Source organism: Fusarium verticillioides, chromosome 1 (genome assembly GCF_000149555.1).
Source record: "Fusarium verticillioides 7600 chromosome 1, whole genome shotgun sequence".
Classification (NCBI taxonomy): Eukaryota; Fungi; Ascomycota; class Sordariomycetes; order Hypocreales; family Nectriaceae; genus Fusarium; species Fusarium verticillioides.
In genome coordinates, this window is record NC_031675.1 from 2,421,175 (window position 1) to 2,448,314 (window position 27,140).

General features: G+C 49.6%; 8 protein-coding genes across 9 annotated transcripts; 5 read left to right on the forward strand and 3 right to left on the reverse strand.

Annotated features, from left to right (window-relative positions):
* The first annotated feature begins 131 nt into the window (after nucleotides 1-131).
* FVEG_01270 (hypothetical protein) lies at nucleotides 132-990 on the forward strand. Its single transcript, XM_018888128.1, has one exon. The coding sequence runs from the start codon at nucleotides 266-268 to the stop codon at nucleotides 923-925; it is 660 nt and encodes a 219-aa protein (XP_018743970.1). The 5' UTR covers nucleotides 132-265; the 3' UTR covers nucleotides 926-990.
* On the reverse strand, nucleotides 900-6,344 carry FVEG_01269 (hypothetical protein). Its single transcript, XM_018888127.1, has 2 exons — nucleotides 2,769-6,344; nucleotides 900-2,720 (listed from the first exon to the last, which is right to left on the reverse strand). The coding sequence occupies exons 1-2, from the start codon at nucleotides 5,312-5,314 to the stop codon at nucleotides 1,619-1,621; spliced, it is 3,648 nt and encodes a 1,215-aa protein (XP_018743969.1). The 5' UTR covers nucleotides 5,315-6,344; the 3' UTR covers nucleotides 900-1,618.
* A 4,627-nt stretch (nucleotides 6,345-10,971) lies between these two features.
* FVEG_01268 (hypothetical protein) lies at nucleotides 10,972-14,716 on the forward strand. The gene is made up of 5 exons (XM_018888126.1): nucleotides 10,972-12,619; nucleotides 12,673-12,808; nucleotides 12,858-13,054; nucleotides 13,109-13,249; nucleotides 13,310-14,716. The coding sequence occupies exons 1-5, from the start codon at nucleotides 11,546-11,548 to the stop codon at nucleotides 14,168-14,170; spliced, it is 2,409 nt and encodes an 802-aa protein (XP_018743968.1). The 5' UTR covers nucleotides 10,972-11,545; the 3' UTR covers nucleotides 14,171-14,716.
* A 555-nt stretch (nucleotides 14,717-15,271) lies between these two features.
* FVEG_01267 (delta-1-pyrroline-5-carboxylate dehydrogenase, mitochondrial) lies at nucleotides 15,272-18,590 on the forward strand. The gene is made up of 2 exons (XM_018888125.1): nucleotides 15,272-15,932; nucleotides 15,991-18,590. Exons 1-2 carry the CDS (start codon nucleotides 15,696-15,698, stop codon nucleotides 17,482-17,484), a joined length of 1,731 nt encoding a protein of 576 aa, XP_018743967.1. The 5' UTR covers nucleotides 15,272-15,695; the 3' UTR covers nucleotides 17,485-18,590.
* A 14-nt stretch (nucleotides 18,591-18,604) lies between these two features.
* FVEG_01266 (hypothetical protein) lies at nucleotides 18,605-21,035 on the forward strand. Its single transcript, XM_018888124.1, has 2 exons — nucleotides 18,605-19,909; nucleotides 19,974-21,035. Exons 1-2 carry the CDS (start codon nucleotides 19,250-19,252, stop codon nucleotides 20,535-20,537), a joined length of 1,224 nt encoding a protein of 407 aa, XP_018743966.1. The 5' UTR covers nucleotides 18,605-19,249; the 3' UTR covers nucleotides 20,538-21,035.
* FVEG_01265 (hypothetical protein) lies at nucleotides 20,961-22,387 on the reverse strand. 2 transcript variants are annotated; one of them, XM_018888122.1, is made up of 4 exons: nucleotides 22,112-22,387; nucleotides 22,013-22,061; nucleotides 21,195-21,954; nucleotides 20,961-21,144 (listed from the first exon to the last, which is right to left on the reverse strand). In XM_018888122.1, the coding sequence occupies exons 1-4, from the start codon at nucleotides 22,235-22,237 to the stop codon at nucleotides 21,087-21,089; spliced, it is 993 nt and encodes a 330-aa protein (XP_018743964.1). In that variant the 5' UTR covers nucleotides 22,238-22,387; the 3' UTR covers nucleotides 20,961-21,086. The 2 variants fall into 2 exon arrangements, with proteins under 2 accessions (XP_018743964.1, XP_018743965.1); XM_018888123.1 differs by having other exon boundaries at nucleotides 21,195-22,061.
* A 642-nt stretch (nucleotides 22,388-23,029) lies between these two features.
* On the forward strand, nucleotides 23,030-26,228 carry FVEG_01264 (TTK protein kinase). The gene is made up of 2 exons (XM_018888121.1): nucleotides 23,030-25,055; nucleotides 25,105-26,228. The coding sequence occupies exons 1-2, from the start codon at nucleotides 23,202-23,204 to the stop codon at nucleotides 25,906-25,908; spliced, it is 2,658 nt and encodes an 885-aa protein (XP_018743963.1). The 5' UTR covers nucleotides 23,030-23,201; the 3' UTR covers nucleotides 25,909-26,228.
* Nucleotides 26,016-27,091, reverse strand: FVEG_01263 (hypothetical protein). Its single transcript, XM_018888120.1, has one exon. The coding sequence runs from the start codon at nucleotides 26,990-26,992 to the stop codon at nucleotides 26,372-26,374; it is 621 nt and encodes a 206-aa protein (XP_018743962.1). The 5' UTR covers nucleotides 26,993-27,091; the 3' UTR covers nucleotides 26,016-26,371.
* Nucleotides 27,092-27,140: the final 49 nt, after the last annotated feature.

Below are 27,140 nucleotides of genomic sequence, written 5' to 3' on the forward strand. Positions count from 1 at the left end.
AATGAGTCTTTTCGTAAATTTCCTATTTAGGCCGTCCCGTTCACTCTCACTGGCCAGCTCCCATCACCCCGCTTTCGTTCGACAGGGTCTTAGTCTTGGGAGGAGTGAATTAAAACGAGGACAATGCCACACGAATATTGTGTCTTCCGTTAATAATTCTACTATTGGCCAGCTACTGAGCCCTGGCGCTGTCCTTCTCCTTTATAAGCCCCTTGAGGTCTTTCTGTCTCCTCTCCCACCTTTTCACTTCTTCAACACCAGCACCATGGCTCACTACTTCCAACGCAAAGACATTCTTCCCCTCACCGGCGGTTGCGCTTGTGGTCTTATCCGCTACCGGCTGACTCTTCACCCCCTTATAGTTCATTGTTGTTACTGTACTAGCTGCCAGCGTCAGACAGGCTCTATTTGCGCCCTCAATGCTGTCATAGAGTCCACCGCCTTGACTCTCCTCCCCTCAGCACCCCCCACTATCGTTGGTTCTTCGTCCTACCTGGACCCTATCCCCGCTGCTATTCATCCCGCCTTCGCACGGCTTACATCCGCCGATTCAACTGCACGTGAGCCTCGCCCCGAAGCCGAACCCGTGTCTGTGTGTCTTCCTACAGCTTCTGGCGTGGGACAGACCCTTGTTGGGTGTCCTGTGTGCCACACCGGTCTGTGGAATTACTACGCAGATGCTGGGCCTCATCTGTCATATGTTCGTGTTGGGACCTTGGACAGGCCCTGGGATATTCAGCCGGACGTTCACATTTACACGCAGGGTCGTCAGAGTTGGGTAACTGTCAACGATGGGAAGCCATCGTTCGAGGGCTATTATACCAGGCGTGAGGACTACCTGAGGGATGATGCCCTCAAGAGGTATGAGGCACTCAAGCCGCAGGTTGCTGAGATGAAAGCAGAGCTAATGGCCGGCTGGGAGTGAGCTACAAATGAAGTATGACAAAGATAGGAGAATAGCACAATACAGATCGCGAATTGTTACAAGCATTGTTTATAACTGCGCCCAAAGACACGCAATGTCATTAAAGCCATTATCATTATAATGCTCCGAAGCAGAAGACGCAGCTTCTGTATTCAGCCTCAGCCTCAACCAATTTGGTATATACACAAGAGATCACGCTCAATGGCCCATCGCTCAGAACCTGTACTGCAGCCACGATGGCTATGAACTTTGAATTGCATACAGTCCTACTCCGTCCGTGATCACCTATCCCCTTGACCAACAAAGACCTGTCCCAACGTGTGCCCCTATGGCAGGCTAATATATGATATATGTAACAAAAAGAAGCAAAACAGACCGGTTGTTGCTCGATAAACGCCTTAAAATTAGATGCCATATACAAGTATCGCTGAAAATCTCCAACAAATGAGAAGTTCACTCAGAGCGACCTGAATACATACCAGGTCCTTCATGTCCCACATCTAAACCCCTGGGACTAGTTATATGCAAAGAAGCCGTGTAATCACCTCAGTGATGTATGTTTGTGCGAAAGCAAACATGACCGTGCTCATGGTGAATGCATGCAATAAGGCAAAGGAATCATGGTTGTGAAAGAACTTATTGCACAATGTGAGGAGTGCTTAGAAAATGAGCTTGCCTCAGGTATCACAGCCTCTAGCCGCCAACCTTGCGGAAGCCCTCTACTCCAAGGATAGGTATCTCAACGTCGCCAAGGTTTTCCATTCCCTCATCACGACGACGCTCAACAAAGTTGTTGCACTCAAAAACAACCTGCGCCCACTCGGCGAGCGAGCGTCCAGTGTACACAGAATTCTTGACGTACAGGCCAGTTGGCTTAACAGGATCCACCACAGCATCGGTGAAAGAGCCCATGTTTGAGTTCGGCGATGGTGTCGGTGATGGTGTCGGTGATGGTGACGGCGACAGTGAAGGTAAGGGGCTGGCTTTCAAGCTAGGTGTTTGAGGAGATTCGTCACTCAGAATCGGAAGCGTGACCTCAAGCTTCCAACTTGGAGACCCATTTTGCTCATCAGTTGGACTCAGTGAATTTGCGTTCCTAGCATTATCGATAAGCCCTTGCTGTGGGCTGCCAGAGAACTTGCGTGTTGGCGCTGAATATCCAGCAGGAACAGTAAAGCCGTTGACTCGTAAAGGTCCACTAATACGTGTCTGCGCTGGGCCGGGAAGTCGAGGGCGAGTCAAGAAACGATCTCGAAGAGGTGCCGCCTGTTGTTGCCAAGCAAGAATAAACTTGAATACATATTTCGGCTCCTCGTAGGTTGGCTGAGAATACAAGGAGTCATCTTCAGATGGACGGCCCTTGCTGTGATTAACATTAGGGTTCCTATTTGTTTGGGTGGTACCAGAGGAACGAGACTCTGCCGTTTCACGACGGACAGCCTGAAAATCATCATCCCAACCAGCGCCTGCACCCGTATTACCGCCAAGGGAAAGGACTTTTCCTAATAGTGACCATCGTTTCCTGCCGTCATTCCTAGACGGGTCAGGAGGCAGGCCATTCAAAACGCTTGTCTCGCTATTAGGAAGTTTCGCGAAGGAATCAAAGCTACCCATATATAGTCCAGGCTGGGGAACATTAATCTCTTGGCGAATGATCATAAAACGTTTACCAGGCGCGGGATTCACTGGTGCAGTGGAAGGGGGGATTCGCTGTTCTTGTTCGGCGGCGTGCTTTATATGCAGATAGTGAGACCACGTCGTCTGAAGTCGTTCAGCTACAAGGGCGAAGATTTGGCTATTCCGAGTCAGCAAGCACCACAAAAGCGAGGCGAGGGTGCCTTACCCATCAACTTCATCCAGCGTTCCTGTATCTCGGCACATGCGCCAGCACAGTAAACGCTGGTAGTAAGCCCGAACCATCGGGCACCAATGGTTGAAGAACTCATTAAAGGTCTCCTCCGTGAGCAGCCAATCCTTGCATACGGCCAATTTGCGCACAGGGTCCTTGGAAATGGCATCCCAAATGGAGTAGACCAAGGCCAACATTCGAATCTCAGACATGGTGTTGAAAGAGCTCATGACTTTCTGGCAAACGTCAAACCAAAACACCCAGTCAAGATAGCTATTCGAGCAGTCAGGGTCCTCAAATTCGCTATAGAGCACGAGCACCTCCTCCAGGAAGTCGCACAGAGTGAAACAAGCAGGGTGGTTGTATTTCGAGACTTTGCGGGTCGCGGCTTTCATCATGGTTGCAAAGGTCTCTGCAAATGTGTGACGTGCGCCGGCGATCTCGGTTGTTTCATCTGAAAGGAAGTCTTTCAACAGCATGATGCATCGGTTTTCGGACATGCCTCTCATAACGTTGCTGACAGGGAGCGGCAGAGCCATTGCGGCATCAGCACCTGACATGGAGTCCATCGCAGGAGGAGTAAAGCCACCATCTATTGGAGATTGACGGTGAACTGTTGTATCCAGAACGTAAAGAAGCTGAGCTTGAACGAGAGCAAATGCGGGAGACCTGGCCTTTTCGAGGAGGGGCAGTCCAGAAGGCATGAACTGCTCAGAGAGTATATGGAAATATTTGGAGAAGATGAAGAATACATCTGTGTCTCGACCTTTCCAGCGAGCCGCCCAGGGACCTGTCCAAGGGATTCTAGACACCAGCATAGGCAACCTGGGAACCTTCTTAAGGCCATCCCACATGCCCTTAGGTGATGTCCAGGCGAATACGCCAATAGTTGGAGGGAACAAAGCAGCAATGTCATCGCTCTCGCCTTTGTTCTTTTTTGGAAGACCAAGCTCGTCGGCTACTCGTCGAATGAGTTCAGGGGAAAGTCCCCAGAGTCTGATCAGGATATCTGCAACGCCAGGTGCGAAGAAAAAGGCGTAGGCACAAGCCTTTCCAGCAAAGTTAACCAGACTGACTGGGACATGGCGGAGCGAAAGCTTTTCAACTACAAAAGACATTTGCTTGACCAAATTGGAAACAAACATGGTCCTAACATTGTGTTCAGCTGATTCTTCTAAGAAAGCCGCTTGACTCGATGTGACAGAAGAGGCAGAAGAGGTGGTCAGAGATCGGGCTCGGACGCGCTCAGCCGGAGATCGGTTGATAAGTGGTAGGAAATATGATGTGGCTTGTCGCCATTCGTGCCGCGTCATGAGAAGTGTCGCGGCATCGAAAAGAACCGGACGATCAACACCAGGGACAGGCTGGGGTGCCTGACCATCCAGCATTTCCAGGATTGCAATCCACCACTTGTTCAAGATTGTCGCCCTTCGATCGACATCTTCGGGGTAGAGCTTCTTGGTGGACTCATGATTCATCGTGTTTCGCAGGAATGGGAGAAGCTGTGTTTGAACCTGCGACATTCGCTGGGCTGTGCTCTTGGCAAGAAATCCCTTGAAATCCATGTCAATGGCCTTGAAGGAAGACCAAAGGACATCTCTTTGTTGAGGTGGCATCTCGACGGAGGATGATTCATCGGTCACGGTTGTAGCGGAGGTGGTGTCGCAGGTGGAAGATTGCGGTGTACGTTCTTCTGCAGCGATAATTGAAGCTGGCGCTGCAAGACTCGTGGCCGAAGAAGCACAGCTGTTGTCCGAGTCCGTGCTGGTATTGAGCTTTGACAGGCCAGCTTGTTTCGATTTGAGCTTCGAGAAGTAGCCGCTCGCTCGTGAAAAGGCTTTAGGACCAGCAGACTTGAGTGAATCAGTCGACTTGTTCTTGTCTGTCTGCTCGACGGTCAGACCGGGGCGTTTACGAGTCTTTGTAAGCTTGACTGATGTTGTGCTCTCGGATCGATTGCGCCCAGATACCTCCTCGTTGTCCTTGGCGGAGTCTGCATTCTTCATGGGTGACGGGGAGCGAGAAGGTCTCCATGACCGTTTGGCAAAGTTTGCGAAAGATCCTGATTTTGTCATCGTCCTCTGCGGAGGTTTCAAATCTCCATTCGATCCATCGCCAAATTTCTTGTCGCCAGCAGAAGTCGTCGGTCGGGGAGGCTCTTCGTGAAGATCTGTTGTGCTCTTGGAGCTTGATAGCCAACCGCGGGTGTCTATGAGCGAGCTTGTTCTTTTTCGGGCATGTCTGGTGGTTGAGAGCTCCTCCGGAACCTCTTTTGTTTCAACGATTGAAGGGGTTGACACTGGTGCCGCCTTGCCAGCTTGTTCCCCTCCGAGAAAAACAGTTGTGTCGAGGTTGAAGTCGACATTAAACGTGGGAAGATCGAAACTTGGTGTTGACTGAAGGTCGGAAACGCTCTGGTGGTGCGGTGATTGAGTTGGGGATGATAGCGAGAGAAGTTCTAGATCGGGGCTAGAGTGAGACCGCGGGAAGGAAGACGTCGTTTCCACGGCCGGAGCCATGATCATAGTTGAGCCTCCCATGTCATGACAAAACGATAGAATAAATCAGGCAGCTCTCAACGAGAGAAGCGTCCCGCAGACTGGTGCTCCTCTTGTTGGAAACCCGACCGTATTAAAGAATAAACAAAGCAGATAATTCTGATCTCAAATCACCATTATTCGACGCTACTCTGTCCGGCAGAGGAATGAGGGTTATAGGAGCAAAGGTATGGGGTTGCAATGAGGAGGAGAATGTTCGAGGTGGTTTGAAAGAAAGAAAGAAAGACGAGGCTTTCTCAGGGTTTCCATAGGCAAACTGCGAACTGCGAAGTGAACTGACCGGCCTTGCCTGGGCTCGTACTGTACCATAGAGTACCTGGGCGTCTGTTAGCGTGCTGCAGCCTGCAACCTCCACACCACAGGATTGATGGATCGCCACGGACTAGCCGGGGGGAGCGGCTGTACATAGGTGGTGATTGACAGGGTACCCCCCTAAGAGCGACTTGGAGAGTCCGAAGTCTCCGTGCGGCTGGCCCTGTACTGTACCAGGCTGTACCGTGGAAAATGAGGCTATGCCCAGAGGGGCGACACGTTGTTGTCAGAACGGGGTCGCGCACGGAAGAAGAGATGAAATGTTTTGTTGGTTTTTTTTCTGCCATCCGTTTCTTTCTCTCTCTTCTAGGTATTCTAACGAGGCCTATGATGCGATGATTGAGGATATATAGATTTCGAAATTGATCTTGCAGAGGTCGTGGATTGAGTGGAGGTGGCTCCACTGATACAAAACATTTGGTGTAGCTTCTGTTGGCAGATGAAAATATTTGAAGAATGAGAGTATCCAATCTCGATCAACGCCAGCGAAATGAACAAAACGTCATTGATAAGACAATAGGGTCAAGGCACTTTCTTCTTTTGTTTCTTGTGTCATTGAATTCCAATCTTTCGGGAAACAACCTAGAACATTGAATCACATCACACAAAACAGACCCGGTGAAACGTCCGACAACAGTGCGCCCGCTATCATGGGTTGTCTAAGGCGCAAGTTTAACAAGCGTGTCCAGGACTATTGAAAGAAGACTCGCGATAAAATCAAGGCACAATGAACAGCCTGCAGAAGAGCTAGTGCGCTGTCCTCATGTCGAGGGGATACGATTCGTTACTCTGCCACACTTTACCTCTATACCAAAGCCAGGGGTGTAAAGCCTGGCGGTATAACGGAGCTGAAAAGGCACGGATGGGCAGACGGATCCGAATGCAACCCCCAAACAAGTGCCTTGTAGGCATTGACAACGAAGCAATGAGATGCAGTGAGGTGCATCATGTAACTCATATCAACATGCCTCGATCATGATGATCCAAGTTTACTCCGATCTGTGCCATGTTTGTGGTCTCACTGCTATCCATGACCTAGTAGCCTAGCTATAACATGGCTATTTTATCCCCACGAGGAACCTCCCGATGGCGGTGGAGGAGGCGTAGAACTGGTGAGATTGGCCTTATATGGCTTGTGTCTCATTACAGATTGATGACACGCCTCAAAACGAACATCTGTATCCGTATCCCGCTTTCACTGGCGAGTGGCTAGTTTCTATGAGAAGCATTGCAGGATCCTGTATTATCATCCTCGGGTCTCTGAAACGGATGTTTCTAGTGCATGTGTTTTTCCAAGTTTTCCAATGGCATGCTATCAAGCTTTCCTCACTATAGGGGATAGGTCAAGATCGACGATTCAAAGTAATACCAGTATAGCCCCTAACTCATATTGTTGCCGCCAGCTAAGCGCGAAATGGGAAATAGCTTGGGCTTGCCAGATGAAATCACGAATTTGTCAGTCAACCGCTATTGCGCTGAGGTTTCAGTTAGTGGATACATAGTATGTACATGTACATAACTAACCGTGGACATATGAATGAGCCAGGGTCATGACAACCGACAGTGGAGCTAAACCGTTGAGGCTGACTCTTGTGGTCCTACACAGAGGCAGTGGCTGAGACGGACACAGCAATGGGCTTTATGTCTGGAGTTGAGATCTACAGTTGTCTACTGAGGGTTATGTACTGATAGCCAGGGTCAGGCATGTAGACAATCTTATATCGATACCATTGTCTGTGATTCCTGTCCAAGACATTGCATCGATGAACTGGACATGTGCAAAGTCAAGCAAAGCTAAGAAAAAAGTCCTCAGAAAGGGAATTTCTGGACATGGCCGACATTGTGGACCACATAGACAGCTCCAACTGATAAGGCAAGGAAGTACATAAGCTTATACAAGGGCAGGAAGACTTGAGATCCTATGTATAAGCAATGGAGCAATCACTTCAGTATTACAGAGTACGGAGTAGCTGGGTCTGAATTCAACAAGCGGCACCGAATCCAATCGATTCGCCCATCATCATCCATACCCGCCGGCCATAAAATAGACCTCTTAGACGCTTCATTATATGACCAGTCTCGAAAGCCATTACCTCAGTCTTTCAACATTCCTGACTTGTTTACATGTTCAGTAATTGTATAATTGGTTGGCTCTTCATCGAGTGTTCACAAACCGATAAGATTCGGATTTCGGAAGGCTCATACTCCGAGCAAGGGGTCCATTTGTCCGTCCATGGACATTGTACAAAGGAGAGCTCATTTCTCACCGGCCCCCCACCCAAAGTACCTTTATGTATCCAACGTCAATAAGGTATAACGTGTTAATGACGTTCCTTAATGTTATCCAGCTGTCTTACCTGGTCAGGCTTAGAGTCTATGCTAAATCCTCAATGACCACACCAAATACTGATCTGGCACATGGTAATTTCATAGCTGAGAACAAGCGTTGTTGGGGGGGTTGTTACACCAAAATGTCTCTATTCGAGTTGTTTTGTGTTATCCGTACTGTCAGGAGAATTTGTCTCCCGTTCGGCCATTATCGCTGGCCCAGCATTTAACATGCCACCACAGAGAGTTCAAGGTCAACTTTTCACATTCGATATGCGGTGATAACTAAAGATGATGGCTCTGCATCCCGGCACGTGCTGAGCCCATTGGTCTACTCTTCCGCTGGGAGCATCTGGGTATATCAATGTGGCGGTGACGAGAATTCTCCATGTTATTATACCCAGTTTACGGATAACTATTCCTGTGCTTACTGCGACTCGGCTGCGGCTGTGGCTGCAAAGCACCTGTATCTGACTACTACGTACTGCAGGTTACAGTGTGAAATAGTCGGAATCACAACGTCGCAGCAATAACCCTCAATTCGATTTCCCTTGCATGCTTCATGCTGTTCAACTCTGGAATACGGCTGTCTCTCTTGGTAGCCCATTCCCTGAGCTGGATTTGGCTATTTCCTTGATGGGCAATTGATCCGAGGAAATGAACAACTACTAGTACTCTGTACAGAGTAACCTGCAAGCCAAACGCACACAAGAAATAACACATGCGCTTATGAGAATCCCTGGTCGGCTGAATCCGAGGGAAACAGAGTTCCAACTCGATGGGCCCTGTGGGCACCAACCACGCCGTGCGTTCGAGGACAACCCCTAACGTGGCGTCGTCTGTTTTTCCACTGCATGTCTTTTCCAAGACCGCAAGCGTGTGGTGACTGGGAATTCTCATCAATTTGTTATGGAGTAATGGTCACCCAGCAAGGCTTGTCTGACTTGGCTCGAGAATTTTACCCAATACGCGAACCTACAACAATTGACCCTGTTGCCGTTCCATCCTCGGAATAACAGAAGCGACTTGGCAAATTGAGGGTTCACGGTCTCAGGCTTGGCAGTTTTTCTCTCGCGTGGCATTCTCGTTCACAGCCATCGCGGCGGGTCACGATACAGGGCATCAGGTGGCCAAAGATTACGACTGACCTTACAAACGCAGCTTCACTCGTTAACAATAACATGCGCCATGTAATGGCATGTACCCCTATCTTCATGCACCATTGTCCGTGGGTTTACAAGAGCAGAGGTGTTTGGTAATAGTAGGGGAATAGCAATCTCGGCACGAAGAAGTTTCCTTCAGCAAGGCGAGCATTGAATAGCTCATTTGCTGTACACACTAATGCCGTTCGCAGTTCGACTGCACTTCACTGTTTCACCGGTACTAACCTTGGTTGAGTCCTAGATACTCGTATTGAAGATCTGGTGCTATCACGACGTCGAGTTGAACTACATGAGTCGCAGGATGCATTTCTCGTGTTCGAACTCTCCAACGAGCATAATGCTGTGATCTAGAGATGATATAGGATGGATCGTAATGATGATGCGGTGCAGCTTGTTGGTGGCCAGTCATTTGACACTCTTTGGGAACAATTCACCCAAGGTTGTTGAAAGGTTGAAATTTTTCGAGAGAATTCGAGGCTGATAAGATGGCTGATTGCTTATGTAATGGATGATGTGGAGTGTTGAACATGTGTGTCAAGGTTGAATTGATTGATCTACTAAGTGGGCCCTGAGGGTCGGCTTTGCGTTGGCCGACGTGCACGTGACCGTCGTGCCCAACATGGAGCCTGGGCTAACCGCGACTGGCAGCCTTCACGATGGTACAGGCCAACTCAGGACGGGACGGACGAGTACCTATAATCTGCAGTTCACATATTGAGTTTCTTGATGATTTGAGGTATCAATGAACGCTGATGCGTAGATTGGCTTAATGCATTTATATCTCAGGCGTTCTTGTGCAAGCTATCTATGTATCTGCTTACATAGTAGGCAGTTTCTATGCCGGCGCGTTGTGCATGTCAAACAGATAGAGAAAACCGAGCATACATGAGCGAGTCGAATTTCAAAGTTCGTTGGCATTAGACCAGGCATCCAATCAGAAGCCAAAAGTAAAAATTGAACGGGTTATGTTAATATGCCGTGGTTTTGAGAAACAAATGCCAGAATATCAATGCAATTAGGTTATGATGTGAATACGATTGCCTTTATCTATTTTGCTGAAGTATCAGTAAGGTTTACACACATCGAGGTAAAACGTCAAGACCGTTAAAAGACACAATTCCAGCTTTTCAACAATAACCATGACGCCACATACTATCATGCTTAATTACTAGCTTAAACAGATACACAAGTTTATAGGGATGAAATGGCGAAGATATGACAGTGGAAAGAACAACGAAGCTCGCCCAGAAATATGTTATGAATTCATACTTATCTTCTAAGAAGTCAGTGCACTGATCATGCATACATAAAAACCAATACGTGATCTAATGAACTGCTACGAATATCTCTCTGGGCTTAAGATTAGATGACGTTAGGTGTGGGTTGTTTGGGTTTCATGTCCCCTCCGAGTGGGCAGCGTGTTGAAGCTCGTCCAATGCCAAGTGATTCGTATTGGATCGTTCGTAAAACTCGGGAATTTAAAGCACATGATATTGTTCGATTCTTGCCCATTGGGTCATCGGAATTCGCGATGCAGAACACTCGCACAGGGGATCATCACCCCGTCAACCGTTGCTTATTGGGAAGGGTTCACAACCTGGCCAGCTAATCTGAGTAGGGAACAACCACCAAATCCCAATGGGGCTTGGTTTTGAGATGGTGTCTTGGCTCTCCCATGGATGATCCAAGGGATCACGTCCAATATAGCCGATAGACCAATAAGAGACATGATTATCTTCTTGGCGCCATCTTATCCCATTCAATTCCCTGATCTCAGTTTCGGTATAATTAGCTTGTGCCTTGAATGGAGCTTCGGAAAGCAAGAAAATGGATCGACGTTGATGTCGCGACCAACTGATGAAGGAGTCGAAACAGCGTCGGCTTAACATAATGAGGTACATCCTCTCTTCTGCATGGTGGAGAGGTACTGCCACTTTCATAAGGTGCTCGGTAGGTAGGTTTAGGTAGTACTTGTAGTGTAAGGTCAGGCAATCGCAACTACAGTCGGGTGCCTGTAACCCCTGCGCCAATGCGCTCTGGCTGCACCTGCGTCATCATCCAGCTGTGCTGTACCATTGTCGCTGTCTTACATTTCTTTTTATTAGATTAGCCTTGTCTGCAGTCAGTCTAATCTTCGAGTTCTTGTCCCAAAAATTGTCAGATTCTCGTCTGTAGTTTTCACATCAAAGTCTTCTTGGACTCAGCAGATAATAAACAACTCTTGCGCCTTCAATTCCACGGTTATCTATTGTCGCGTTCAGCGATAAACCGCGTCGTCAATTTGTCGATCGCATATTGCGACAACTAATCTTGTGCCACCGCAAAACCTGGAGGCCTCCATACATACCTGCATACCCAGGCAAGAACCCGAGGACCAGCGCTCAACTCCAAATTCTGATCATACAAAAAAATGTCGGACCCTGCAGACAGACCTGCGACTACCGAGTCGCAACGAAATCCTTATGCGTCGGCCAGCCGCTGGCGTCACCAGGAATCATCTGCTTATGCTGCGCATGCTTCACAGCTCACTGGCGATGGCGCACCACGAGACCCTCACCAAACGACTGGTAATGTGGGCGAGCTTACAGACTTCCTCAACCAGTCCCGCATTGAACCAGAAGACGATAACCGTGACACGGAAAAGTATAGACCCATTACCGCCGCCGCTGGTGATATAAATGGAGGCATTGCAGGTGACAATGTAGGCCAGAGCCATGCTGGCCCAGGCGCCCGTGGAGAAAATGCCCCTGACGGGAAGACCATCGTGTGTGGTCCTCTTCTGAACTACCGTCGTATGAACGAGGGACGATGGTATGGGAGCGTTCTCATAGTCGTGGAAGGTGGTGGCAAAATTCCCCTGGACCAGCCTTACTTGTCCCTGAAGCAAGTCGTTCAGCCCCAAGAGGGTGGCTCTCCAGGCCAGGAACCGACAAATGGGGCTCAAGAGGAGGTACGTGTTGATGGGAAATGTCTTTACTCGGATCCGCGCAACACCTTCTGGGCTTTCGATATCAGTGTCCCAATTCAAGCTACAGAGGCCAGCTATGAATATGCTTTGCCCGCACTACGCTTCTCCACCGAGTACAAGCCCCGAGTCAACAGGTTTTTTGTCCCTGCAAAGACCGAGTCCATGCGTATCATGTTCCACTCGTGCAACGGTTTCAGTGTTGGAACCGACGAGGAGGCCTGGAGCGGACCGGCGCTGTGGAACGACGTGGCACGAAAGCATCGCGAGATCCCTTTTCATGTCATGGTTGGCGGTGGTGACCAGATTTACAACGATGGCATTAGAGTTGATGGTCCTCTCCGCCCATGGACTGATATAAGTAATCCCAAGAAACGTAGAGAGTACCCGTTCCCAGAGACAATGCGAGCAGAATGCGACGACTATTACCTCAAAAACTATATTCGCTGGTATAACACTGACCCCTTTGCTGGTGTCAATGGACAGATCCCCCAGATCAATATCTGGGATGATCACGACGTGAGTTTCGGAAACGGCTCTGGCTCTCTGGTTACCCTACTAATTGGCTATAGATCATTGATGGATTCGGCTCCTATGTCGATAACTTCATGCAGTGTGATGTATTCCGCGGTATTGGCGGCACTGCTCATAAATATTACATGCTCTTCCAACATCATATGCCACCTCCTGCGTCGACTTATACTTCTGGTAGGATCGCTTTCTTCATGCTCGAGTCACTCGTGTTGACCTCTTATAGACCATGCCGCCCTTGAGAAAGCAAGTCAAGGACCTGACCCTAACCAACTGATGGATACCTACGTTGCACCCATGTTTGAGTCCCCTGAGTATATAGTCGGCGATCACCCAGGCCCATACGTTGCTGAGCACTCATTCAACATCTATACACGCCTCGGTGCCCGTATTGCTCTGCTGGGCATTGATGCTCGAGTAGAGGTTCGTTCAATGTGGATCTATTTCTGTGAGCCACGGTGCTAATGAGCTGTACAGCGCACTCGCCATCAAATCAATTATCCCGAAACATACAAAAAAGTCTTCCAAAGGCTTCGTTCGGAGCTTGAAGCAGCATCAGCGGCAGGAGAGTCAATCAAACACTTGATTCTCCTCCTCGGTATTCCGATCGCCTATCCCGTGAGTAACTAGATCCAGCAGGTCCGTCGGGATGCAAATAAGCTAAACAACGTGATGTAGCGCTTGACATGGCTCGAAAACATCTTCCGCAGTCCTGTTATGGGTCCTATCAAAATCCTCAATAAACGGTTTGGACTCGGTGGAAGTCTTTTCAACCAGTTCGACGGCAGCATCGATCTTCTGGATGATCTTGATGACCATTACACTGCCAGGACACACAAGAAGGAAAGACGAGAACTGGTGGTTGAACTTCAAAAAATATCTGCCGAGTTCAACATACGTGTGACGATCCTTGGAGGTGATGTTCACCTTGCTGCACTGGGTCGTTTCTACTCCAACCCAAGTCTGAAGATTCCGGCTGAAGAGGACCATCGTTACATGGTCAACGTTATCTCGTCAGCCATTGTCAATAAGCCACCACCAACGGCTGTAGCAAACCTCCTGGCCAGGAGGAACAAGATCCACCATTTGAATGCTAAGACGGATGAGACCCTGTTGGATCTGTTCAACAAAGACCCGGGCGACTCAAATAAGACGGCCAACCACAACCACTGCACAATGCCAAGCCGGAACTTTGCAACCATTACCGAAAACTCACCCAACAATTCGGAATCCCCCAATGGCAGCGATGGCGAGAACGGGACGGAGGCATTAGAGCAGAACTTCCTGGGCAACGATGGCCATAAGGTACTTCACATGGGAGAGCTTCAGGCTGGAACAACACACAAGGCAGCATCGAGACAATCCCATGGCAGGTCCAATGACGGAACACTTGACGTATGTATCAACGTGGAGATCAACCAGCATGACAAGGAGGGACGAACCGAGATGTACGGCTTGACGGTACCATTGCTCAACTACCGACAGCGAGACGAGCCTATGACGCCCAGAGAGTCGGTCGCGTCAGGCAGCCAGCATTAGGAGGACTTGAAGGCTGATCACTAGGAGGAGAGTCGTCAAACAAAACGAAAGACCGTTAGAGTTCGGGCCGGTGTTACGGGCTTGCGAAGAGCAATTACGGGGTGGGCCCAACGATTATGGGGCCGGGCCGGAGGAGGCGGCTTGCAAAGGCGAATTGGAAGAGGACGAAAGTGAGGGGGTACCCAGGGAGACCAGTCAGAGAGGAGCTATTCCCATAGGATAGCTTTCATTTGTTTATACCCGTCCAAGGCAATTACCTGACATAAAAATGCACATGAAGCTAAGTTATTGGACGAACAGTAGGCTGTATGGATCTGGGGAAGAGAGATATCTTAGTAGAGCATCATTGAAGTATCGAGTTAGCGGGGTTGATCAGAGTCATGTCTTTCTCTTTACCTAGGTAATCAAACGAATTTCAGCATTACTAAGTTATATCATGACTACCTATCCGTCTTGGACCGTGTGTTTCTGTCATCAAAAGCTCGTCTTGTAAAGTATGGTAGATAAGGAAAATTTCTTCCCCAGGCTTCCCAAATCAAAAGAGGCAAAGTCTTCGATTGTCAGAACCACTATCTGTGCCCAATTCGAGATAGCACATGACCATCAAAGTCCCCCACGTTCGGAAAACTGCGGCCATAGTTTATCAGGAACGCCAGTGGACCTCGTCTAGAGCTCTCATCCTAGCGGGAACTGGGGAGAAGGCGTAAAAACTGGCATATGAAGGGATATATAAATGAAAAAGTAAAGCAGGATTTATAGCGCTGATGCTTTGTACAACATACCTAGATCCCATCATCACCTTTGAAACGCTACCTGATATGCTCTAAAATCTTGGAAATCAGTTTAAAAAAAAATCTCGATATGTGCTTCTGGAATACAGTAAAAATACGGATAGAGACTACCGCTCTTAGTGGTACGGTGCGGCTCTTCGCGGGCAAACAAAGATAACATGCCAGGCCCCATCTGCCGAGATCGGCCCCAGCATCAGAGAGCCATTGGCCTATCAGCTTCTGTTCCCGGGCTTACCGTAGCTGGGGAAGACAGGCGACGTCATGTGCCATGTCCCCACGCATTCACTTTTTAGGCCGTGATAAGCCGCGACCACAGCAAAGATTAGCTGTTGTAGGTGTGTGTAGCTTGGTGAGGAGAGCAGCTTAGCTCGCGTGGCAACGGTAGTGCAGTATTTTTGTCTGAGACGAGGAGGAATTGCTACGCGAGATCTGGGTCTTGAGTCGTGATAACTGTTCCAAGATCGGAATTTCTGTTAGTCAGGATCGTTGTCGTTGGTTGTCGTGCCAGGGATTTATCTTCTATTTCTTCTCCCCCGTCTTTCACGTCTTCCCCTCGTCTTCTTTTCTTCCTCTTCATCCTCCATCTTCGATCGTCGTCGAACAAGAGTCTTTTGTTACTGTCTTTTGCCTTTGTGATACCCCTCCCTCCACTTCGACGACTCTCGATAACGAAGAACATTCACATCGTATCACATCACATCACATCACATCACATCACATCACATCACATCATAATGTCTTCCATGATGTTCCTCAACAGGGCTGGTGCCCGAGGTATCCGCAGCGTTGCTCAGACTCAGCAAATGCGAACTGCTGCGACTTTGGCTACCTTCAAGACCCCCAAGGTCTTTAACGAGCCCAACCACCACTATGCCAAGGGCAGTGACCAGCGCGAGGGTCTGACTGCTGCTATTGAGAAGCTCCAGAAGAAGCTGCCCATTGAGGTTCCCGTTGTAGTTGGTGGCAAGCAGGTAAGTTCCAACAAGTCAAGGCCACCGCAAGAACCCTGTCTTACATGAATTCTCATAGATCAAGGCTTCCGCCCTCTCCAAGCAGCAGAACCCTGCCGACCATGCCACCACTGTCGCTTCCTACCACACTGCTACCACCGCTGATGTTTCGGCCGCAATAGACGCTGCTCTTGCTGCTAAGCCTGCCTGGGAGACACTCCCATTTGCTGATCGAGCTGCTGTCTTCCTCAAGGCCGCCGACCTCATCTCCACCAAGTACCGCTACGATATCATGGCCGCCACTATGCTCGGCCAGGGCAAGAACGCTTGGCAGGCCGAGATCGACGCCGCTGCTGAGCTGGCTGATTTCCTCCGCTTCAACGTTCACTACGCTGAGCAGCTCTACAACACCCAGCCTGAGCACAACTCTCCCGGCGTCTGGAACCGTCTCGAGTACCGTGCACTCGAGGGTTTCGTGTACGCTGTCAGCCCCTTCAACTTCACTGCCATTGCCGGTAATCTCCCTGGTGCCCCTGCTCTTCTCGGAAACGTCGTTGTGTGGAAGCCCAGTGACTTTGCCATTGCATCGAACTGGCTGGTCTACCAGATCCTCATCGAGGCTGGTCTTCCCAAGGATGTCATCCAGTTCGTTCCTGGTAACCCTGTAGACATCACCAAGGTTGTTCTGGAGCACAAGGAGTTTGCTGCTCTCCACTACACTGGAAGCACCGCTGTCTTCCGTCAGCTGTATGGTACCATCGGTCAGGGTATCGCTGAGGGCCGATACAGAGGCTATCCTCGTGTCGTTGGTGAGACTGGCGGCAAGAACTTCCACCTGATTGACCCTACAGCTGAGATTGACAATGCTGTCAAGCAGACTGTCCGTGGTGCCTTTGAGTTCCAAGGCCAGAAGTGCAGTGCCACTTCTCGACTTTACGTCCCTAAGTCCATGTGGCCCGAGTTCAAGGAGAAGCTTGTGGCTGAGGTTGAGGCCATCAAGATTGGCAACCCTACTGAACACTCCAATTTCATGGGTCCCGTCATTCACGAGGCTTCATTCGAGAAACTCTCCGGTGCCATTGATGAGGCCAAGTCCGACAAGGACCTCGAACTCGTTGTTGGTGGAAAGTACGACTCTTCCAAGGGCTACTTCATTCACCCTACTATCTACGCCACTACCAACCCCAACCACAAGTTCTTCTCTACTGAGTTTTTCGGCCCTATCCTCACCACCTACATCTATGACGATGCTGCCCCCAACGCCATGGCTGACGTCTGCAAGCTCATTGAGACCACCTCCGACTATGGCCTAACTGGTGCCGTGTTCGCTGCTGATCGTGAAGCCTCCCGCTTCGCCGAGGAGCACCTCCGCAACGCTGCCGGAAACTTCTATGTCAACTGCAAGAGCACTGGCGCTGTTGTCGGCCAGCAGCCCTTCGGTGGCTCTCGTGCTTCCGGTACTAACGACAAGGCCGGCAGTCAGAACCTCCTGACCCGCTTCGTCAATGTTCGGGCGATCAAGGAGGAGTTCACTCCTACCACCAAGATCACCTACCCCAGCAACGAGGTCTAAGTGCCGACTACCAGCATACCGTCTGCATACAAAAGCTGGAGTGGAATTCGGACAATGATGATACGACATGGAAGACTTACGAATGTGAACTTCTACAGGGCTGCCCGTGACAGAAGGAAAAGAGCACACATCTAACAGCACGACTGCATGTGATAGACCACTGAGAGTTGGCTGTCGATCAAGTGTCTTGACGAAAAGCTTAGGAAGCAAAGCCAAGGATCTTGAATCGCTGCAGCAGCGTGATCAAGCCTTGCTTGTGGGTCCGTGGCTTGCCAGGGGTACGTTCTTGGCCAAGAGCCGCCCCAGGGTCTCTCCCCACGTTGGTTCACCCAGGAAGGTGATGGGTGGATTTCATCGTAGTACGGAGTAGGATTGGGGAAAATGCTGGGGTGTGCCATATGATAGAAAAAGCCGTCGACGTCGAAAGGACGCGCACGTGCTCAAATCAGTCCAAGGACGAATAACAAAGATGAATTATCTGGTTGCGACCTTTCTTGTTCCACAGTTGATTCGAATGTTGAAAAGAAACCTTGTCTTGTCCTAATCGATCCCGGATTGTTTTGTGTCTGTGAGCTCCCAGGGGTCAAGATAGGACAGGACACGTGCCACTCTGCACTGGTTGTATATCTTTACCTATTTGAAAACCGAAGGATGCATGATACTTCTTGAGTTTGTTCGCTGCTCGGGCTTTTTTTTTAATGGCATGGGGAGCCGAATGTGAAGTACCCTAATGTATTGATTGTATCGTGTATGTAAGTAAGGGGAGGTGGAGATGAAAGGTTGGAGAGTTTGGAGATCTCATCAAGCTCCATCTTTCGTTGTATGATCCTAACTACTTGAGCGATCTGGGCCCAAGTTCGGGGGTAGACTTGTTGGTGCGGACTCCTAGTATCCTACTTCCCGGTACTATTTCCCTTTCACTTGATAGTGAAAGATGGGAGGCGTTCGTGAATAGACAATTGAGCTCACTCACCTACAAAAAAAAACCGTGACTTATACCTATTACGAGCATCATGATACCTTGACCTTCATTCCAAACAAAGGTGCCAATGCCGCACGATACCAACCCTCGTGCCCTCCATTAAAGACCCCAAGTAACTTTAGGTCTTTCTTCATCGAGAATGGACGGCCACCAAAGCCTTGTTGCTCTTCTTCTGAGACTGGACCCTTGCCCACCAAAAAGTCTACCCCGACCACGTTGATCAATTCCTCACGCTGATTCGTCCAACACCAAATAGAGCACGCGACCATTTCCTCGATGATGCTTGGTCCATGAAATCGCATCCCTTTAACCTGGTTGCTCTAGGATAAAGTTGGGCAAAGCCTGAGATAGTCTGCTGCTCATTGCGCTGGATTGGAGGGAAGAAGCGGGTTCGAACGTGAAACTCGTTGGCTAGGCGTTGCGTGTTCGTGTCTGCATGTGCATCTTCCGTTTGGTTCATCTATTGTCGTTGGAGCATGTATGGTACTGTATCCGTAGGCTGATCTTGGTGACCGATTTAATGTCTTTTGCCCCCATGCCCGTACCTTTATCTTGACTCTCAAACGAGACTGGAACTTGACTGCCTTTGAAACTCCCATATACGCTTTTCCTCAAAACTTCAGGATAGCCATAGTGGTTTTATCTCTCTCTTTATTTATACTTCTCTTGAATACTCCCTTGACTTTGACACTGACCAACTTGTTCGATTGGCCATCATTCGCGAAGAGCAACCAAGTATCATCGCTGCCTTTTGAGGACGAGTTCAGATTCCACGATTCCAGGATGCCTCGACCAGGCCTTCCTCTCACACCTGGTTCTTCATCTGATATCAAAGGCAAGGACGGAACTCAACAGCTTTCCTCATTTCAGCTGTCTTTTGAATTGCCGCCTCCAGCAATCCATGATGCTTCCCGCATATCGCCGACCATGTCGTCTCAGGTCTCACCAACAGATACAAAATCGCACCGACTCACTACAACATCCCCAGGAGCAATATATCCAATGCAGCCTGCCGAGACAGTGAAGGCACGCCGCCGTTCCTCTACTGCGAAAGACCAAAAGGACAATTCATTTGCCCTGCCGCCTCCACCAACGAGATCACGCAAAATCATTCAGATGAAGCCCCGGCAGGATGGTAATGGTGACAACGGTGGCAGCAAAGATAAGGCGAAGACGACCAGCAAGAATTCTGCATCAGCAAAAACAGCCACGGCAGCCAACCTCAAGACAATAGCGTCAGAAAAAGGAGATGCGGCCGCGGACGATAAGGCGAAGAAGAAGCAACCGAGTGCTACAAGCGCAGCAGGTCGAAAAATTGCCAGGAAAACCGCACATAGTTTGATCGAGCGTCGAAGGCGGAGTAAGATGAACGAGGAGTTTGCTGTGCTCAAAGGAATGATCCCGGCTTGTACAGGAGACATGCATAAGTTGTCGATCCTACAGGTATATGTCTAAATCTTGTCCATTAAAATAGGGATCACAGCTGACTAAAGGCTCTGTATGGCAGGCGTCAATCGAGTATATTCGATACCTGGAGGATTGCATCTCCAAGCTGAAAGCACAACAGGAGGAAGATAATGGCCAGACCGAGTCCGGGCGGCAAACACCCACAGGACGCGACCGTTTGCCGTCTATTCGTGAATTTCACCCGACTTTTCAAGAAGACCCAGTCGGTGACGAAGATGTCGAGATGGAGGACTCCGATGTCACGTCGCCCGCCTTGACTGCAATGTCAGATCGTAACCCTCGCCACCCATCAGTGTCTCCTGCTCTCCCGCCTCAGGATTCCCGCAACAGGGCGCAATCATATTCTTCTGTATCAACCGACCATCGGCGTTATAGTTACAGCGTTTCTGCTGGCACATCTCCAGCATTTGGCCCACAGATATATGGTGCGCCACATTATGCCCGCAGCGATGCCTCAGCACCTGGATCAGCGTTGGCGAGCCCGGCTCTCGGCCCCCAGAGCGAACTCGATCAAGAGGCCATGGCTGCATTGCTGATGCTGAACAACGATCGTCGTGACTCTAAAGGCCGAGGGCTTTCAGTGCGTGATCTTCTCAGCACATAAGGGTCATGGTACCCAGCCAAGTCATGGGGGTGTTCAAGCTGGGTTAAGAACGTATCTGCCACAAAAACCCTGCCTTTCTTTTGCATTGACGCAGAGCACCTGGAAGGGCTGCGAGAGATTCAATGTTGCTCTTAAGAGTCGAAGGGGGCAGATCATATTGACTTCGTCTGCGTGTTCAGGGGAACCACAGATCTAATCAAAAGCCAAAGGAAAATCAAGACGTGTATCTATTGTGTTGTTTTAGGCGTGGCGCGATGAGAAAGTGGAATAGTAGATCATGGTGGGAAACCAGGGCTGGTTCGCTCTTTGCAAGGAGTTGGGAGAATAGGTAATGTGGGGGTTGTTCTGATGTTGATGCGTTCTTGCCGGACCGTTTTAGACGACTCGCATTATTCAATAATCACTTCTTAACACAACCTGAGTCTGCAACGAAGAAGTACGTATTATGATAATTATATATTCCACATCATTCAGAAATATGAATAATATGAACTATGTAATTAATTATATGAAATGTGGATCTTGATATTGATATGAGTCTGTATCTTACTAAAGCTTAAGTCTCTGGCTTCCAGCCATATCGTCCCGAGCATCTTTGACTAGAAAGCTTCCTGATGTTAGCGACTTGAGAATAGTGACCAGGCCGGAAAAACTTACTTGTACCATAGAATTGTCGGTCCAATCGTCATGAAGTGCCACAAGCTGTGAGCATCAATACAACCCAGCCAAGGTGGGAAATCAAACAGTTCCATGCTCATAGCAAATATAATCCAAGCGACCACGAAACCGGGCCAGACAGCCCACATGCGCCTTGACTCCCTATATCTCTTAAAACTAAACCAGGTCCACAGGACATTCTGCACGATGCCTGCTGCCACGTTTGCAGTCATGTTGTACGTATAATCCCAGCGGATAAACTTGAGGTACGAGACATGGCCAAGAAAGAGAGAGGCGCAGACGAGCGACCAAACTCGCAGGGTGGTTCTCCTTCGCGGGGTGCGTTTGTCCAGTCTGAAAACCCTTATGACCGTGTAGTACAGACCGTACAGGACATTGGCGCCAGCAGCAAAGTAATCAAGCTCCTCAGTGAACCGGAAATCCCGAGTATGAAAGATAGAGCTGAAAACCCAAGAGGAGATACCGACATACGCTAGCCAATCGTAGAATATTCGCAGGGAGTAAGATTTCGGTATCCTGGACTGGACCTTCTTCAAGCCATCCCAATGCGCCCAGAGATTGCCGAGAGAAAAGAGGACACTAAAGGGTTCCTGCATGCCGAGAAAGCGATAGAAGGGCCACTTCCCGTAGAATTGTTCGACCGTGAGGCCCGCGGCCATGCGCTGACCCGTTACGATATGCTGGCAGGCATAATCGCATTCGCTGGTGCAAGTCCAGAATAGGAGTCGATGTAGAACAGCTGTTGTCGGGAGCTCACATTAGCTGTGTCTTTGGACGTGCGGAACGGGTGAATATACGGATTGGAGTTTGCGGTTTATCAGGGGAGCAGTTTTCAGCATTGCAGACCTGTCGCCGTGGTTAGTTTTTGGTGTCGCTTTTGTGCTGCGTTGGCTCACCTTGAGGCAATCCCTAAATTCTGGCAACTTGTCGCCAGTTGAGGCATCGACAACTACCGTAAAAGCGAGGACGAGGACGGTCAAGGTAAAAATCCGCGCCCATGGCCGCCCCCTGTGAGTTGCCATTGCGAGCGCATCGACCTTTTGAATGGCGAGAGAATGAGATTGGGAATAATGCGAACCTGCATGAGAGAGGGGGAGATACTCTACAAGTATGGATGTAGGCAGGCTACTAAGCTTGAGCTGGTTTGACGATGTGGCTCACTTGCAAACTCGACGTAACGTCGATGTTTCAGATGTGTGATTGGCCAGAAAATCCTAGTTTAGTACCTTAATGATCGCTTTGATGGGCCTAGTTTCTTTGTGGAGAAAGACATGTTTGCTTGTTCGCTGGGGTAGCTTGACTTCGAAATCCAAACTGTAATATTTGACAAAGGAAATGTCTCCGAAGAAGACTCTCTAAACCCTCCCAAATGGATACGCTTTAGCTTGGATATATGGCTGTTATAGTCTGCTAGAATATGATATCCCCAAACTGTATCTGCTTTTCTCTTCCAAGTCATGCATCTTGGTACTTGTTAATGCTACAAATAACTGCACCCTGTACATATTCAACATCGTTCCAGAGTATTTGTCATAACGTTGGACAATTTGAACACAGATTCTATAATTGACTACGATGTACTCGTGGTTTCGACCGTTTCAACCGTATAGAATGCCCATGTGGCTTTTAGCAATTTTCAGAAGATTGGGCATCAGTCAAATCCCCTTGTTTCTAGCAGTCATGCCGCATGAAATTGCAACCCTACACTTGGCCGCTAAGGAGAGGTTCGTTGCTCGGCAACCGACAGCTCCCTGATTGGACCATATTTTCTCGTCGAACAACACGCCTGGCTTTCCATATCTCTCTTCCGTGACCCAGACGCGATAGTCTCAAGTTTTGGAAATCGTCTTGCAATGCAAGCAATGGCAATAATAACCGACTCGTAGCAAATACTTTATCCCGTCGCTAAATCAGCCATCACCAATTCCTTACCGCTTCGATCACTACACACGCCCGAACGCGCTTTACCTTGAAAACATTATCGATATGGCGACAGCTTCGCCCACACCAATGGGCAATGGTCTTGTCCGACGAACATCCCAGCGGCAAGCTTTGAGGAGATTGCCATCGCGACCCTTTATGAATCACAGTGACAACTTCCAAGGAACAACAAGTGCTGCTCTCCCGAAGGGCTACCATCCCAAACCTCAGCAATTCCACGACGACAGCTCCGAGGATGAGATCCCAGTACCTATGAAGCTGAGCGCTCTCACCAAGGCGCTGCTGAGCGACGGCGCCCCAGCATCAACAGAGCAAGCTCCTTCACCTCCCAGGACGCGGCGACGCACCAGTGCGCTGAACGCGTCCACATCATCATCGACTGAGACACGCCGGCACAGACAATCCGGAAGCGTCCAGGCCCACGATGCAAGGTCCTCAAGACAAGCGAGCCCGACACCAGCTACAAGCAGAGAAATAAGTCCGGTACGAAAGAGGGTTGTAAGATTAAGCAACACACCTCAGAGCCTTAGCCAGATGAAGCCAACAAAGCGACGCTCAACTTCTGTCTCCCGATCAAATCAACGTTCTCAACCTCACAGCCGCCCTGGTAGCCGCGATATGTCTTCTGACGAGAGACAGGATTCCAAGCATGACTCCAAGGATTCTAAGCATGATTCTCAATTGGAAGTGAACACACCTGCACAAGGTGGACGCGTAGTCCGAATTAATGCTGGTTCTCCAAGCAACAGGAGCCGAGTTGGCTCCACTGGCCCTTCTTCAGGGAGGTCGATGGAGCGATCCATGTTAGATAGATCTGCTATTGACGACAACGACCAACCTGAAGAGCCAGCCACAGTCGCGCGAAATCCTCCTCCCTTCCACCAAGGCAGTGTCTCTCGATACCCCTCAACAAGTACGAGGACACGGCCCGAGGATAATATTAACCTGCAGAGTTCAATGCGCGTGAAGCGCGTCAGCAAGGTTGCTGGTAGCTTCTTGAGCGGACCAGCCCGACGCGGTCGCCGAAGGCAGAGCGAAGAGGAGGGGGAGCCCAACGCCGATGGAGAATTGATGTTGTCTAGCCAGGAAGCTGAGAGCCAGCCCGGGGAGGATCAACATGCCGCTTCATACTATGGAGACGGTATTCGAGATTTCAACTCAGGAAGCCCAGTGAGCGGACAAGCCGCTGCGAGGGCAGTCCATCGCCGTAATGCTTCCAACTTGGACCTACGCCTAGGCTCTGCAAGAGCATCCAGGGAAACATCACCTCGTGAGCCTACACCAGAGGTTCAGGTTCCCGAGCCCGAACCAAAGCCTGAGCAGGAGGAGGAGATTCACTACAGACTCCCCGCACCTCGCCCAGAACTCCCCTCCGGTCGGGATCAGGAGAACGATGTCCAAGCAAGCCTCAAGAGGACGAAACCATCAATGGAAGTTCTTCTTGACAAGATGCCAAAAAGACCGATGAGTGCCGACCCGGCTCCCCTAAGAACAGTCTCACCCGACCGAAAGCCTCTTGCTTCTATGGCACGAAATACTCCCCTTCGCCAGGCTCCACCGCCACCACCCAAGATGTCTGTTCTCGAGGCTGCCACTACTACTGCGGGTGCTGCTACGACTACACAGGCAAAGCAAAGGAGGAACATTCTGCGAGTGAATGGTGTAGCCTATACTCGACTTGACTGTCTTGGCCGAGGTGGCAGTGGAAAGGTGTACCGTGTTGCTGCTGAGAATGGCAAGATGTTCGCCCTGAAACGCGTTTCTCTTGAGAATGCAGATGACTCGACCATTAAGGGTTATCTTGGAGAAATTGATCTTTTGAAGAAGCTTGGAGAGGTGGAGCGAGTTATCAAGCTGTTTGACTGTGAGATGAATACAGAGAAGCAAGTTCTCACTTTGGTAAATTCACACCAGCCAGCATCGCGGATGATTTACTGACTTAGTGCAGCTTATGGAGATTGGAGAACTCGACTTCAATACCTTTTTGAGAAAGCGGTATAACCCCGAGGCTGCCAAGTTCGACCCAGTCTTTGTACGATTTTACTGGAAAGAGATGCTCGAGTGTTTGCAAGCAGTTCACCAGTGTGATATTGTCCACTCTGATCTCAAGCCTGCCAATTTTGTGCTCGTAAAGGGTCAGCTCAAGCTCATTGACTTTGGCATCGCGAACGCTATTCAAACTGATGAGACTGTCAACGTCCACCGCGAGACTCAGGTTGGAACACCCAATTACATGTCACCTGAGTCTCTCATGGACTCAAATAACCCCCGAGGTGGCCGCGTTCCAGGCCGGCCTAAGCTTATGAAATTGGGCAAGCCCAGCGACATATGGTCTCTGGGTTGCATTTTGTATCAAATGGTTTATGGCCTCCCTCCATTTGGCCACATCGCCAACCAGATGTCAAGATGTCAAGCCATCATTAACTGGGATCACGACATCGAATTTCCTTCACGTGGCATGGGAGGCATGTCCGTTCCCCCTTCACTCATCCGCACTATGAGTCGCTGCCTTAACCGCGATCACCATATGCGACCAACCTGCGAGGAGCTATTGCACGAGTCCGACCCCTTCTTATACCCCGCAGAACTCACCGACAAGGCTCTCCCCATTGACGAGGAGCTGCTTGCTAGAATCATCCAGAGCGTGGTAACGAGATGCCGGGAGCGCATGCCAACAGAGAGCGAAAGCTTGAGCGTCTGGCCACAGGCTTATTGGGCCAGTGTTAAGAAAGCGATGGCCGGGAGAATGTGACAGAAGAATCATCATGCATAATGTTGGAGTTGTCGGGGCGCTATTGCTCGCTGGATCAATGAGTTTTATGACCAATTTGAACGGATTAGAAAGAAAGCATTCATAGCTGGGTATTGAGGAGTATCATTCTTGTCATTCGCTGCATACCTGCATACCTACTTTTGTACCTCAGACATAAGGGATTTTTTCTTATAATATGGCAAGGCTTTCGGAAGCCAGGGGCGTCTATGACTTTGACCGCGCGTTTCAGCGAGTCAACTGAATAAAGGCATTTTTCAGCGATAGCAACAAACTTGAAACGCTCTGTTGGCTCTGCAAAGTTTGCTGTATAATAGTACAGCCAGCTTGATGCTGGTAATGGTACATTGCTTCAAGGCATTTCCTATCTGTACACTGGCATCAACATGTTTGTTGAAACAAATCCTCGAAACATCTTCCTCTCGACCCTCCGCCATCTCGTAAATCATTCGATATCCTCCAAGTTGTTGATGTTCAGCTCCGAAATCCGTAGAATAGTATATCGATGCTTGCTTTTTGCCTGCCTCATTCTCCTTTGCCTCCTCTTCTTCTTGATTTTGATTCGTAGCGGTTCAGATTCTGTTCCAACAACAGTAGCTCTGCACTCAAAAACCCGCTCATCGATATGGGGAGCGCCTTTCATAGTGTAGTCTCTGCTACCGAGGACACTCGCACGGTTGAGTCGCAGTACATCTCCAGGTTGAACGCCAGGCATACGGAAAGGTAGACGGACTTGATCGCCTTCGCGCACAAGGTAGGGAAACCCATGGATATGAACAGTGATGTAGTGGTCTGGCTGGGCTGCAAGAAATGGCAGAAGGTTCCTGACTGAGTCTTCCATGGGCTTTGGAGGTGGCGTAGGATGGCTGACTTTGAAAGCGAGGGGTCGAGGTTCGTTTGCCGTGGGATTGGTGGCACTCTTTGGGTGACGCTCAGGGAATGGCTCGACGATGGGAGCTGTGGAGGTGAAGGCGCGGGCTTGGTATGCCCATAGAGACGAGGGTGTCGAGAGTCGAGCGCTGGAAGCTCTAAGCTCCAGCATGGACCGGAAGAGTACCCTGCTCATTGCAGACCGCAGTGCCTTTCGGACTTGGGCACTATCGCTGGTCAATTGAGGGGAATGGGCTGTCGACCTTGAAGTCGTTGTAGTGCATCTCGAAAAAGTTCAAGTGTTATGTGTCCGGAAAAGCGTACCACCGAACGCCGACAGAACG